Source organism: Pipra filicauda, unplaced genomic scaffold (assembly GCF_003945595.2).
Source record: "Pipra filicauda isolate LSUMZ 115617 unplaced genomic scaffold, ASM394559v2 scaffold272_size1030459_pilon, whole genome shotgun sequence".
NCBI classification, from domain to species: domain Eukaryota; kingdom Metazoa; phylum Chordata; class Aves; order Passeriformes; family Pipridae; genus Pipra; species Pipra filicauda.
The window spans coordinates 280597-294062 of NW_024104390.1; the positions used below are offsets into that span (position 1 = coordinate 280597).

Consider the following 13466-nt stretch of genomic DNA (forward strand, 5'->3'; position numbering starts at 1 on the left):
CCAAACTGCTGTCCCATGGGTCACTTCTCCATGGGGTGCAGTCCTTCATGGATGAGCTGTACTGGCATGGGTCCCCCACAGGGGCCAGAAGTCCTACCCAGGAAAAGCTGCTCTGGTGTGGGCTTCCCTCTCCACAGGCTGCAGGTCCCTGCCAGGACCCTGCTCAGTCCTGGGCCTCCCATGGGGTCACAGCCTCCTTCCTGCATCCACCTGCTTCAGTGTGGGCTCCTCCAGGGGCTGCAGGGGTGTCTCTGCACCCCGATGGTCCCCCATGGGCTGCAGGGGGGTCTCTGCACCCTGATGCTCCCCCATGGCTGCAGGGGCACAGCTTCCTCACCCTGCTCTGCACCATGGGCTGCAGGGCCTCAGTTCTGGCACCTGGAGCACCTCATGCCCCTCCTTCTGCATTGCCCTTGGGGTCTGCATTGCTGTTCCCATGTTCTCACTCCGCTCTTCCCTGGCTGGAATTCTTTCTGCGCAATAGCTTTCTGTTCTTAAATATGTTATCCCAGAGGCGTTACTATCACTCCTGATTGGCTTGGCTTTGGCCAGCGGCAGGAAGCCCGTCCTGGAGTTGGCTGGCATTGGCTTCACCATGGACAGGGGAAGCTTCTAGCAGCTTCTGACAGAAGCCACCCCTGTAGCCCCGCTGCTACCAAACCTAGCCATAGAAACCCACTACACCAGGGCACTTTGGGGCTTCATCATGACCAGTTCCTCCCTTTGATCTTCAAAATCTACATTGAAGAATACCCGAATTGGTGTGGCCCCTTGCGTGACCAGGTCTAGTGCCTCCCCAGTTCTCCCAGTAGCGCAAACTCCAACCTTCCCAGTCAGTGTGGGTGAGGTGGCTCCTCTGCTGCAGCGAATTCTAGGGATGCAGGACAGTGCCGGGGTGGTTCCCACAGCCACTCAGACCTGCTTCCGTTCCCCAGGGATGGAGGTGGCTGCCTACCTCGCGGAGAGGGCCCACTCGGTGTCCCTGGTGGAGCTGGAGGAAGTCCCCTTCAAGAAGTTCTTTGGGGAGAGGGTTGGCCGTGCTGTCATGAAGGTGACCTCTCTTTTCCATCTGGAGGGGAGGGTTGGTAACAGAGTGGGTTCTGCTTGTATCACTTATTGCACTAATTAATTTACTTAACGTTTATTGACAAAGCTGTGATGGCAGCAGTCAGTAGACAGAGCGGGCTGTGCCTTCCCTCTCATGGTCCATGTGCTGTAGATCCCCTTCTTCTGGACTCGTGTTGGAGGGGTGGGGGTGCCAACTCCCTTTGCAGCGCGGGTCAAGGCGAGCGCAGGGGATGGACAGGGCAGTGCTGGGGGCACAGGGACACCAGGACTAGGGGTGGTTCAGGGTTCTGATGTCCCCTGCTTTGTCCCTTGTCCCCCCTCCAGATGTTCGAGAGCAACAGGGTGAAGTTCTACATGCAGACAGAAGTGTCAGAGCTGCGGGAGCAGGAGGGGAAGGTAGGGTGTGGGCAGGGGCTCCCCGGCAGCACTGCTATGGCATCCCTCAGGGCTGCTGTTCTATTCCCTGCTGGGGCTTTGCTCTCCCCTCTTTCCTAGTCCCTGAAATTCATATTCCTGGGTTTAGTCTCCCCAGGAGCAAAAGTGCACCAGCGTGGTGTGTGAGGTGGCTTCATTGCTCCCACCCTCCTCCTGTTGCTTTTCTAACATTTATGGTCAGCTTGCATGTCACAAAGGAGGCGAGCTGCCAGCTTGGCTTCCTGCTGCTGCAGAGGGTGTTTTGTCCCTAAAATAACTGTGATGCCCCCCCCCACCTCGTGTCTCCTGCAGCTCAAGGAGGTTGTGCTGAAGAGTGGGAAGGTCCTGCGTGCCGACGTGTGTGTTGTTGGTGTTGGTAAGGGGTTGTGTGGTGCTCAGCTGGGGGCTCGGGGGCTCTCTTTGGTGCTGGAGAAGCTGGAGGGGATGTGGCAGCAAGGGCTCCTTGGGGCTGGGTAGCCAGGGGTGCTGGCAGTGATAGGCCAGCCCTGCTTGGCTGCCACACATGAATCTGAGTAACTAAAAAATGCCTTTCTAGAGCCTCCATCCCAAAATATATTTGGGAAATAGTAATGCATTTGGGTTTTCCAGAAAAAAAAACATTCAAAGCAATTTCATCACCTCAAGTTGTTTTTATTAAAGCTTCCCTAAACTCAACTTTTTTAAATTGTTTTTTTTTTAATTGCTACTGCCAGCAACAAAAAATGTACCCTTTATTATAAAATAAAAGAATACCCCATTATTATAAAATCAAAGAAAATACCCCATAGAAGAGGGTATTTTTCTCCTTTACATTTAGGGGGAAAAAAAATCCCTTTCCTGCCATCTCTGTAATTTTTAAAAATGCTGTGGAGTGGAAGAATCACAGAATTAGTTTCATTCTTATTTGTGAAGGCTGGAGAGAAAAAAAGATTAAAAAAGGAAAAGGAAGGGTGAAGCAAAGGTACAGACTGGGGGGAGCCCTGGCTGGAAACTCAAAGGTTCCCTTTTAAATATAATTTTTTTTCAAAATAAAAGAGAATTACATTGAAAATTACCTCCAAGCACTAGAAAAGGGTGATGGGCAGATTACAATGATGGCTTAGGGAAGGACAGGGATCCCGGGAGGCAGAGGCTGATGCAGTGGGGTCTCCATAGGGTGCCTGGCCCTGCTCTCAGGGCAGCCAATGCCTTTCCCTGGGCAGACTGACTGTCCTGGCACGAGGGGATCTGCTGGTCTCGGGGTCAGCCCCCCAGGGCTGTGGGACACTCAGATACTGCAGCCTTTGCTTTCTCCCACAGGTGCAGTTCCAGCAACGGGCTTCCTCAAGCAGAGTGGCATCAATATCGACTCCAAGGGCTTCATTGTGGTCAACAAGGTGAGCCCAGGGGCAGCCCCTGTGGGAGGGAGAGCAGGAGGAACTGGGTCACCTCTCCTCACAGAAGAGCTTCCCGGGGACTCCAAACTGCTGCCACAGGTGCTTTTCATGGCTTTTTATCTGTCAAGATTGGCAGAACTGGAATTTTCAAATTCTGGGGGTTGGTCTGTGCAGGGCCAGGAGTTGGACTCGATGATCTTTGGGGGTACCTTCCATCTCAGGATATTCTATGAGATGCTGAGATTCTGGGAGCATCATCAGGAGCACCTGGGACCGCCCTTGCAAGTGTGGGATTTGCAAACCCCAGCCCTGAATGCTCTGGCTTGGATCTGGTTCTGAGCTGTCCTGGAATGGTGTGAATATTCTGGGGGGAAAGAAATTGAGAAAGATCCATCTTTCCAGGTATCCACTGCTTGTGCTGATGGGTGGTGTGTGCCATGAGCAAGGAGCATTGTCAGGGGCTCTGTGCCACCCACCCTGTGCTTATTGCTCATCCATGTGATAAGCTGGGCTCTATCTGCAAACACTGACAGATGCCAGACTTCTAAGAGGGGCTCCAGGACCCCAGTCCATGTCTCTTTTTACTGGATAACCCACTGGAAAAGGGATACTGTAGGTCCCTGCCCATGTGTTCTCCTTTGAAAGTGAAGAAGGCTGAATGAAATCCCATGTGGGGGTCTCACAGCCAAGCAGAGGTTGTCTGTGTGTTCCTGGGGACATGGCAGCTCTGGAGCAGTTCTCTGTTTCTGTTTGTGTGTGGTACAAACCCCACTAATGCACACCTCTGTTCCCTGCAGATGATGCAGACCAACATCCCCGGGGTCTTTGCTGCTGGAGACGCTGTCACGTTTCCGTTGGCCTTGAGGAATAACAAGAAGGTGAACGTCCCCCACTGGCAGATGGCCCACATGCATGGTAGGTACTTAGCAGAAAAGAGACTTTTGCAGATTCCTAGGAAATTTCCAAACCCTCTAAGGAGAGAATGAGATAACTGTCAACAGGGAGACTGGGTGATTGTATTGAACATTTTGAAGCATGTATATTTTATCCTGCCCAATATGCCTCATCTGTCAGCATTTGTGCCAAACTTTGCCTAACAGTGCCTCGTCACAAGCACAGAGGTGCCCAGGGATATGCCCTCTGCTTCTTGGCATCTGCATTTCTGCAGGAGCCTGCTCGCCTCCTTGCCTGGGGGCGCTCAGTAGCTCGAATCCTAAAGTCAACCCGGGCTCAGATTTCCAGCTGGGCTGCCCACACTGCCAGGCTGACCCAGGAGCATGTTGCAGAGCTTGAATCCCCTTCACGTCAGCCTGAAATCCCTGGTGTGATCAGCTGCCCTCAAGGCCACAGTCCTGTGAGGAGGTTTCCCTCTGGGTGGGTGCCCTGGGTGAGAGGTTTTGGAACCACAGCTCCCAAGTCAACCTTTGGACACAGCCCCCTGGTCCAGACATGCCTCTGCAGCAGGGACCATATCCCAACAGTCACCGTGCCTCCAGGGGTTTGTCCATCCCATCCCTGTCTGGGTGGGAGCTCAGCATGCTCTCAGCCCTGTCACTGTTCCAGAAGCTGGGGGAAAAGAGTCTCATGGGCATATCGCTCATGCCAGTGGAGGTGACGAGTAGGAGCTGCACCATGGGAAGGAGTTCATGCCCATCCTTGGACGATGTCGTATGCTTTCTGCTTGGTCTTTGTTACTGTGTGGGGTGTTTTCAGCAGCAGTTCTTGGTTTCCCTGTGCTCTGTGACTGGGGATGTTGATGCTGTGCTGTGACTTGAAGGCAGACCATGATGCTTGCCCTGGTGTGGGAATTTCTCAATCCTGCTGCTGCTGTCTTCCAGGCCGTATCGCTGCACTCAACATGCTGGCCCATGGCACAGAGATCAACACCGTCCCATATTTGTGGACTGCTATGTTTGGGAAGAGCATCCGGTATGCGGGTAAGGGGCTCCTGAGGCTGCTGTGGCATTTGTGCTGGTGGAGGTGTCCTCGCATAGAGGAGCCACAGCCACGTCCCTTGCTGTGGACCCTCCACACCGACTTGTGCCGCAGGTCTGCTTCCCTGCCTGGCTTCTTAGGGGTTTGGTGTCTTCTCTGAAACCTGTCTGCCATGAAGTGCACTTCTCTAAACGTGATGGAGGGTTGATTCAGATTAGATAATGGGAAGAAATTCTTCCCTGTGAGGGTGGTGAGACCCTGGCACAGGTTGCCCCATCCCTGGAAGTGTTCCAGGCCAGGTTGGATGGGGCTTGGAGCAACCTGGTCTAGTGGAAGGTGTTCCTGCCCATGGCAAGGGGTTTGAACAAGGTGGTCTTTAAGGCCCCTTCCAACCCAGAGCATCCTGTGATTCTGTTATTTTTGGTACCCACATCTTCCTGTGCTGGTCTCTTGGTCACCACAGGACGTTCTTCGTGTAGCTCTGGAGTGAAACACCCTGTCTTAGAGCTGGATACAGAGGAATTGTTGCTGAATCCACTTCTTCTTCTCTGCTTTGCAGGCCATGCGGAAGGATTCGATGATGTTGTCATTCAGGGAGATTTAGATGAACTGAAGTTCGTGGCATTTTATACCAAGTAGGTGTTTCTCTTTTCCATCTTTCTACGCAGGCATTCATCTGAGATTGCTCTGCTAGACTGGAAAATAGTTTTACCAGAGCTTCTGTCAGTTGGTTTTGTTCATCTCTGGACACTGAGCTTGTGGGACACTAATAAAAGGCCCTGGAGAAATGATGTGCTGATCGTAGAACAAGTTAAACTGGTCTTTGGACCTGGCATCTCTGCCAGATGTAAGCCCTTTGTCTGTTCACATAATCTGGGGAGCAGATGATGGCTTTTAGTGGCAATGCCTATCAAAGATTTCCTTCCCATCTCATCACCATGTTAATGGTTTGTGACCAGGGCTGGACTGGGCGCTCAGACATCACCAATTCTGATTCTGGTTTGACAGACCGAGCTCAAAAACCTTTTCTGTCTATAACAAGCTGTGAACATTTGCAACAGCTCAGGAACTTTGTTACACTTGTAGTGAAGCCCACCTCTCCCCTTGACTGGGACCCTACTGGGAATGCATTCCTGAGATGTGTTGATAGCTGGGATGTGTTGTCTCATCTGTTCTGGAGCCGTGTTGGGTGTTTAGACTGGGTGCACCATGAATTTATCCCCAAAATATTTGCTGCTGTTTATTCTTCTCTTGCCTTTGTCCCATCCAAATCTGAAAACAGTGGCCATAGAACCTCCTCATGACCGGAGCCAAAGGGGTTTTTCCAAGTGCTTTCTGATATTAAGGATGGGGAGAGGGAAATCGGGGAAGCAAAGGGCTGCCCAGCTCAGCCATCAGACTACTCGGCAGCAGCACCCAGGCAGGGATCAAGAGGGAGCCTGGGACAGGAGCCACCTGTGGCTCTGCAGAGATCATCTCACTGCCCCTCTGTTCCCTCCCCAATGGCTCTCATGCCTTCCCTCCCTGAGGGTGCCACATTGCTCCAGAATGGAGCCTGGCAGTTGGATGTGTCCCTCGGGCTTGGAGAGGCACAGGGCTCAGTGTATCACTCCATGGGTCCCCGATTCTCACCCTCCTCCTCCTGGTGCCTGAACATGTCAGGTAAACACCTGCTGCAGGGGATGGGGCTCTAGCTGGCACCCGGGGCCCTTGGCACCTTGGACACAGCTCAGAGTGTGCTGGCACCTTGGCCAAAATTGCATAAAGGAGCGTGTTTGTGCCAAGGCACCACCTGTGCTGGGGAGAGCTGCTGTGGGGACGTTCCCCTCCTGCAGCCTTTCCATACCAGAGCATTTAGCTCTTTATCCCCACCCTAATTAGAAAGGAAAGGTCAGGTTTAGTTCAACATCTGAGGGGCCTGTTCAAAGGGAACGCCTTGAGCAAGGTGCGGAATCCCTGCTCTGTGCCCCATGCTCTGTGTGCTGCGGTGGCTGCAGGGGGCAGGGACTGCCTAGGTCTGCCCAGGCACACAGGGCAGCTGGACCCAGTGGTCAGCAGTGGGGGTCCGCCACTGAACACTGTGTTGTTCTGCTACCCAGGAGGGGCTCCCAGAGATGTCTTTTGGGTACCAGGATGGCATTCTGCGCCGAGAGCCGGAGGTACTGAGGAGCACCGTCTGGTGGGGGTCAGCCAATGTATCCCCTGCAGCTTTGCTCAGCTGTCATCACAAATGTCCCTGTTTGTGCTTCTGTGAGGGGCCACTGGAGCATTTTTTCCTCTTTCTTATTTGGTGGTGGTTCTTCTGGTTGGTGCTAATGCTTTTTGACTGAGGACAGTCTCAAACCTACTATTTCCTTCTGCTTTCTTCTGCTGTGCCCACCCTGTGGTTTGGACTCTTCTCCTGGTCCTCCTTGGCTGTTGCAGGAACTACTGGTGGTTCCCACTCCTGCAGCCTATCCTCAGCATTTGCTTTCACAATAAGGCTCTTTTTGCCCCAGAGTTTGAAGAGGAAAGCTGTCCATCTCTCACTGGTCAGAGCTGTGTAGAGGTCAGTGAAAGTCCCTGTACAGGACAGTGCTCTGCAGATGTCCCCATGGGACACTGCCTTCACTGCAGCACTTCAGCCAGAATAGACTGATGTCATCCCACCCCTAAGACCTTGGAGACCAGGGAATTGTTGTGGCTGTCTTCTTCATGGTTCCCCACTTCTGTTGTGTTGAACCCTGCAAAAGAAGGAAGACAATGTAGATACATCCACTGTGCTCCCTTTTCCCTCAGCTTTCACACCAAGATTGCTCCAAATCCCAGGTTCAGGAAGGGAAGTCTTGTTGCCTCTGAAGGCCTTTTGAAAAAGAGGGATTCCTACAGGCTCCCCATCTGTCTGACAAAGTGTTCAAAAGCCACCACTGATATGGAATGCTCTGGCTCACCAGGATCCCATGGGTTATTTTGTAAATGGAGCAGCTGCCCCATGTCTTGCTGACAGAAATGTTTGGGCTGTGTCCACCTTCCTGGCTGGTCATGTTGGGCACTGTCTGGGCTTGAGGCAGAGCTGGTGGGCAACTGGTGGAGTGTGTCCTCCTTTCAGTTCCCTTACACACCTTAGTTATTCATTGCCTTGGAACAGCACATCTTCCCCTGGTTTTGATGGATAGGTCTCTCCAACCACTTTGTGTTTCCTAGGTAGGAGCTGGCTATGCTCAGGAAACTTGCTCTCCTTTATTTGCAGTGAACTTATTTAGGAATAGTGGATAGAGCCTTTCCCAAATCTTCGTTCACGAAGCCTAGCCATGATGATTTAGAAATAGGAGCCTTGTGAAAACAGTCTGTGATGGAACTGCCCCATGGTTTTGTGGACAGCTGTGAGAGATGGCTTTAACTCCCATGGCTGCACAGGGATGAATTGTCCTCTGAAACATGGCTTTTGCTCTCCTCTTCTTAGGAACTAGGCACACATCCCCCCACCCTGGCTGTCCTTTGTTCTGTTAATCACAGAGCTCTTTGGCAGCAGATTGAAGAGCAGATATTGGTTTGATGGGTGCTTCTATGCTTCAGTTTACTCAACAGTATCTCCAGAGTTTAATATCTTACAACACACCTTCCCTGATCTCACGTTTTTTGTCCATTCAGTTATCTCTTCAAAAATTGTCTCATGGGCCAGTCTTTGAAGGTTTATGCTTGGGTTGACCTTGGCAAACCTCAAAGTAGAAGAACCTTTCTCATTTGCCTGTGACCTTTAGCCAAAGCTCTTCCAGCATTTTTACATTCTCTTCCTTCATTGGTTTCCCACTCAACCTTTGGGGTTGTGTTGCGAGCCTGGTGGGGAACAGCCAGTTGGCCTGGACATCCCTATACATGAGGACTTCATCACTGGGGCTATGGGACCCTGGTGTTGGACACCTCTGTCCTGGTGCCTGTGGAGCGGCTCAGAGGTGGGCACTCTGCCCTCTTGGAGGTGGGAATCAGGAAGAGGATATGGAGCATCCCAACCAAGTGTCCCACGGGGAAATCCTGACCACCTGCCTCTCCACTCCCTTGGCAGAAGGCAGCAGCACAGGGATCGCAGCAACCACTAGGCATCCTTGCTGGTCTCCAGGTTTTTATCACCGTCAGATTCAACTTTGGTGGTGTTTTCCCACAAATGCCAGGGTGCCAGAGCTGCCTCTTTCCCCCAGGCACCCTCACGATGCTCACTATGCCAGCACATGAGCATTGGTGGGACCACTGGGGCCAGCCTGCCGTGTCAGCTCTGAGCCCTGTCCTGACCTTTGTCCCATGCCACCAGCACAGTCCCTGTGGTGCTCATGCCTTGGGATCAGGCCTGGCTCTGGAGTGGGTGTTTCTCTTTGCTTCCCGCTTCTCTCCAGCATGCTGGATTTTGGGTGATGGAGCCGTGGCCATCCAGGGTGCCCTAACTACTCTGCTCTGCCCGGCCCTAGGAGCGATGAGGTGGTGGCTGTGGCCAGCATGAACTACGACCCGATCGTCTCCAAGGTGGCTGAGGTCCTGGCTGCTGGCAGGACCATCCGGAAGCGCGATGTGGAGTAAGTAGACACATAGCGGAAACTGGCAGTGCCAGGTCAGCAGCAAATCACAGCCAGGGGTGCAGGGCAGGGCTGAGCACCCAAAGGCAGCTCTTTCCTGCTGCCCCCTCTGTATATCCTTGCATCTCCCTTCCTGTTCTGCTTACTCCGTCCCCCTCAGTGCTGCCTCCCATCTTCCTCCAGCTTCCTCTGGCATCCTGCACATGTGGGGTTTGTCTTAAACACCAGGACCCAAATCCTTGCACGGATTGCATGGGAGGGGGATACTCACTGCCTTTGGGCACCGGCACATCACCAAGGAAGCACTGCCTGATAATGGGGTGCCCCTGGGCACCCAGTCAGTCAAGGGCATCTACAGAGAGGGGCTGAGTGTGAAGCCTGTGCTCAACCCTCTATGCACAACCCAGCCCAGAGAGCTGGTGGTACCAGGATGCTGGCCTGTGGTGTCTCAGCCTCCAGTTCCTTGGAGTGGAGCTCATAGGCAGGGGGCATTTTTCTCATTCACTTTGTTTTTAAGACCTTGCAGAGGAAAGAGTATAGCCCTTTGTGCTGAGGGTGGGTGCTGGAAGGCAAATGCCAGGGAGGTGGTAACAGCTGGGAAGAAGACTTTAGAGTAGGAACCAAAGCTGCTGAGGGAATGTGGGTTCCTGTTTCAGGGATGTTTCCACATGTGGAATAAAAGCAGATCTTTTCAAAAGCTCAGGGAGAGGAGCACTCCCGGCCCCCAGGCAGGTCTGAACCAGCTCAGACTCCCTGGGCACCTCTGGGATGGGGAGAATGTCACACGTCCACCTAGTGGAGATAGGGTTCAGAAAATCACAGGATGGTTTGGATTGGAAAGAACCTTAAAGACCATCCCATCCCACCCCCTGCCTTGGGCAGGGACACCTTTCACTAGACCAGGTTGCTCCAAGCCCTGTCCAGCCTGGCCTTGAACACTTGCAGGAATGGGGTAGCCACAGCTTCTCTGGGTAACCTATGCCAAGGCCTCACCACCCTCACAGGGAAGGATTTCTTGTGCTGTAATCCCCAGTACGTTGGGAAATGGTTGCTGGCTGGGAAGGAGGTGGTATCTCATGGGCATCCCAGTGGGGAGTGGAAGCAGGCTTGGGGGCCTGGTGGAAACCAGACCACCTAAACCTGAATGTCTTTTCTCTCTCTATCTCCTACTGCTTTCACAACTTCAGGCTGTTTGTCCGTCATGGCAAGTACGTTCGATTTGGGGTCCTGGGTGTGCTGGGTGTGGGGGGCTGGCAGGAGGGCCAGCCAGCCACCTGATTGGGCCATATCCCTAATTCCCACCTGGGACACTGATTACATTGTGGGCATCCATGTTTTGCATCCCCCTCACAGGGGGGCGATGCTGCTGTGCTGGGTGGTAGGGCTGGAGGTGCCAGGAGCCACATCAGGCATAGATCTGCTGGGACTGGGCAGCTGCCTGTTGGTTGGGACCATGCTTTGCTGGGGGTTTGGTAGCTTTCCATGAATTTTCAGCTGAATGCCAGGAGGGCTGGGTTTAAGTAAAAAACAAAAATGTTTTAGCTCTGTTTTACATGGAATTGAGGATCTGCACGGACTTTTTGGACAGTTTAATGACATGTGAATGAGGGCAGAGGAAGGGCACAGCACAGCAGGGTGGGGGGATGGACACCAATGACCAATGTCTGGACTTAGCACCAAGACAGCATCGAGAGCTGCACATGCTGAGTAACACCCCATCTGGTTTTTCCCTCTTTTAGAACCGGAGACATGTCCTGGCTAACAGGGAAAGGCTCCTAATACTGCTGGTGGCTGTGCCGTCCTGATGCTGCACTTGCTGTGGGGAGACAGGACAGCAGCTCCACAACCCGGTGGGAAACCCATGGCTCAGCCATTTCCCTTTGAGACCTGGATGAACCCATGCCTGACACTGTGCACTGACCTTCCCAGGAGGACCTCCCATGGCACCTCTGCCCCGGTGCTTGCTGGGCTAGGGCTCTGTTATTGCAATTCCCATGGGACTGGAAAAGCAGCCCTCAGAGACTGTGGGGTTTGGCTGTGGCAATGGGCATTGGTGCCATGTGGCTCCAGATGCTGCCATTGGGCTGAGGGTCTCCAGGCGGATCTGCCCCATGCACGTCCCTCACCTCTGTAACCAGCATGAGTGCCTTTGGGTGCTCCTGTGCTTTCATGCATGATGCTCCTTCCCAAATTCTCTTCGCTCCCAGCACAGTTCTGATGTGCATCCCCACAGAGCCTGACATCTGCTCCCTCCTTGCTTGGCTGCAGGGTTTGCCACGGCTCTGCCTGTGCTCACCCACTCTAGGGGGCATCTGGGTGGGCCAGGAGGTGGGGTCACACCGGGGGGTCTCTGTTCAGCCTGTGATTGTGTGGTCCAGGCTGGTCCTGCCCAGTCTCCCCCAGCAGAGGTGGGTCCCTGCCCATGCTGAGGGCTATGGAGCTCATTGGTCCCATCCCAGCACCTGCAGCTCTTGGTCCATCCCCAGGGTATGGAGCAGGAGTCCCTGGAGAGCTGGGAAAGCAGCTCAGCTGCAGCCTTTGTCTTGGTGGCCACCCTTCCAGCCAGCCTTGGGATGTCTCTCCTTGATGACATCATGGGATTGGTGCTGCTGCTGCTGAGGCGTTACTTGAGGAAAAGTAGCCGGAGGAGCCGTCCATCGTCTGTCACTTGTCTGTCTTGCCGTCTAGTGACAAGGCTGCATTTCTCAGCCCACCATGCAAGTGCTCTGCTGTCCTGTTTCTTGCCCTTGCTGAAGAAGAGCTGTGTCTCCAGCTCGGGAGTGGACCTGACCAGCCACAGCCCTGTGTCTGTCAACCCAACAGAGTGGGAGGGTGAGGATCTCCTCAGAGAGTTTCCAGTGCTTTGTCCTGGGGGCGACTCCTTCCCCAGCAGTCAGTGTTTTACCCTGAGTCCAAAACAAGAGGATTTATATTTTTAGTTTGATTAGCCCCCTATGAATTAAAGCAATACTATTCTTGGGATCTGGGTAATTTCTGATTCCTTCCAAGACCTTGGGTCAACTCTGCAGGTTCACCAGGGGATTCAAGTACCTCTTCTCTGGAGGCTTCCCACCTGTGTCCATCTCACCTGTTATTTATTTCCAGTCTTTCAGATCTTGGCTGGATAGAAATGTTACCAGTGTCTGTCACATCTCTGATTTGTCTCTCTGGTTTCACTGCAAGGCTTTTCCCAGGCGGAATGACCAGGGGGGAGGTAGGCAGGATGTGCAGGCTCCAGCACACAGCAATGAACAGGGACCATTGTGTGTCTGCTGGATCCACAAAAGATGGACATTTCCACTCTGCAGTGGTGTGGGATGGTGTTGAACCTGGGAGCCCTTGTCCAGTGCCTCGGCAAATGCTTCCCGGTGGTGAGCCTGTCCTGGAGCTGGGCAAGGCTGGGTTGTCTTCTCTGCCACCTCTCCAGGCACATCTTGCAACCTCTCATACCAGGACAGAAAGTTTCCATCTCTTCTTACAAAACTGCCCGTTCCCATGAGGAATGAGAATCCAGCTGGGGCACAGGCAGCTTGTTAGTGACCCCCAGCTGCATTGCCCCATCACAGTTACTTTCACCAGACTGCCGAGGTATCTTCTTGGTTGCTCACCCTGCTTGCCTGTGCAGATGTGAGCTCTCCAGCAGCTCCTGCTCCTTAGATACTGGGCTGTGCCTGTTGCCCTGCCCATGTCTTGCCCTATGTGCTGGCAGGACCCCTGGGTAGACATATGTTGGGCACAGCACGCCTGGGGCTTTGCCTCTACTCCACTGAGGTGAGAGCCCACCTGGAGTATTGCATCCAGCTCTGGGGTCCTCAGCAGAGGACGGACATGGATCTGCTGGAGCAAGTCTAGAGGAGGCCATAGAGATGCTCTGAGGGCTGGAGCCCCTCTGCTCTGGAGCCAGGCTGGGAGAGCTGGGGGTATTTCACCTGGAGAAGAGAAGGCTCCAGGGAGACCTGAGAGCCCCTTCCAGTGCCTAAAGGGGTTCCAAGAAAGCTGGAGAGGGACTATGAACAACAGCCTGGAGTGACAGGATAAGGGGGAATGGCTTCCCACTGCCAGAGGGCAGGGTTAGATGGGATATTGGGAAGGAATTCTTCCCTGTGAGGGTGGGGAGGCCCTGGCCCAG

General features: G+C 53.5%; 1 protein-coding gene across 10 annotated transcripts in view; it reads left to right on the forward strand.

Moving 5' to 3' along the window:
* Positions 1–12317, forward strand: part of AIFM3 (apoptosis inducing factor mitochondria associated 3) — a 55224-nt gene extending 42907 nt beyond the window's left edge. For 5 of the 10 annotated variants that reach the window (XM_039382496.1, XM_039382499.1, XM_039382498.1 and 2 more), the window contains 10 exons: positions 936–1051; positions 1393–1464; positions 1795–1858; positions 2782–2957; positions 3656–3773; positions 4697–4795; positions 5353–5428; positions 9233–9337; positions 10525–10545; positions 11077–12317. In XM_039382496.1, the coding sequence (XP_039238430.1) occupies positions 936–1051; positions 1393–1464; positions 1795–1858; positions 2782–2957; positions 3656–3773; positions 4697–4795; positions 5353–5428; positions 9233–9337; positions 10525–10545; positions 11077–11116 (887 nt within the window). In that variant the 3' untranslated portion in view covers positions 11117–12317. The remainder of the gene's footprint in view (positions 1–935; positions 1052–1392; positions 1465–1794; positions 1859–2781; positions 2958–3655; positions 3774–4696; positions 4796–5352; positions 5429–9232; positions 9338–10524; positions 10546–11076) is intronic. The other 5 variants (XM_027730209.2, XM_039382501.1, XM_039382500.1 and 2 more) reach the window with 5 other exon arrangements.
* Positions 12318–13466: the final 1149 nt, after the last annotated feature.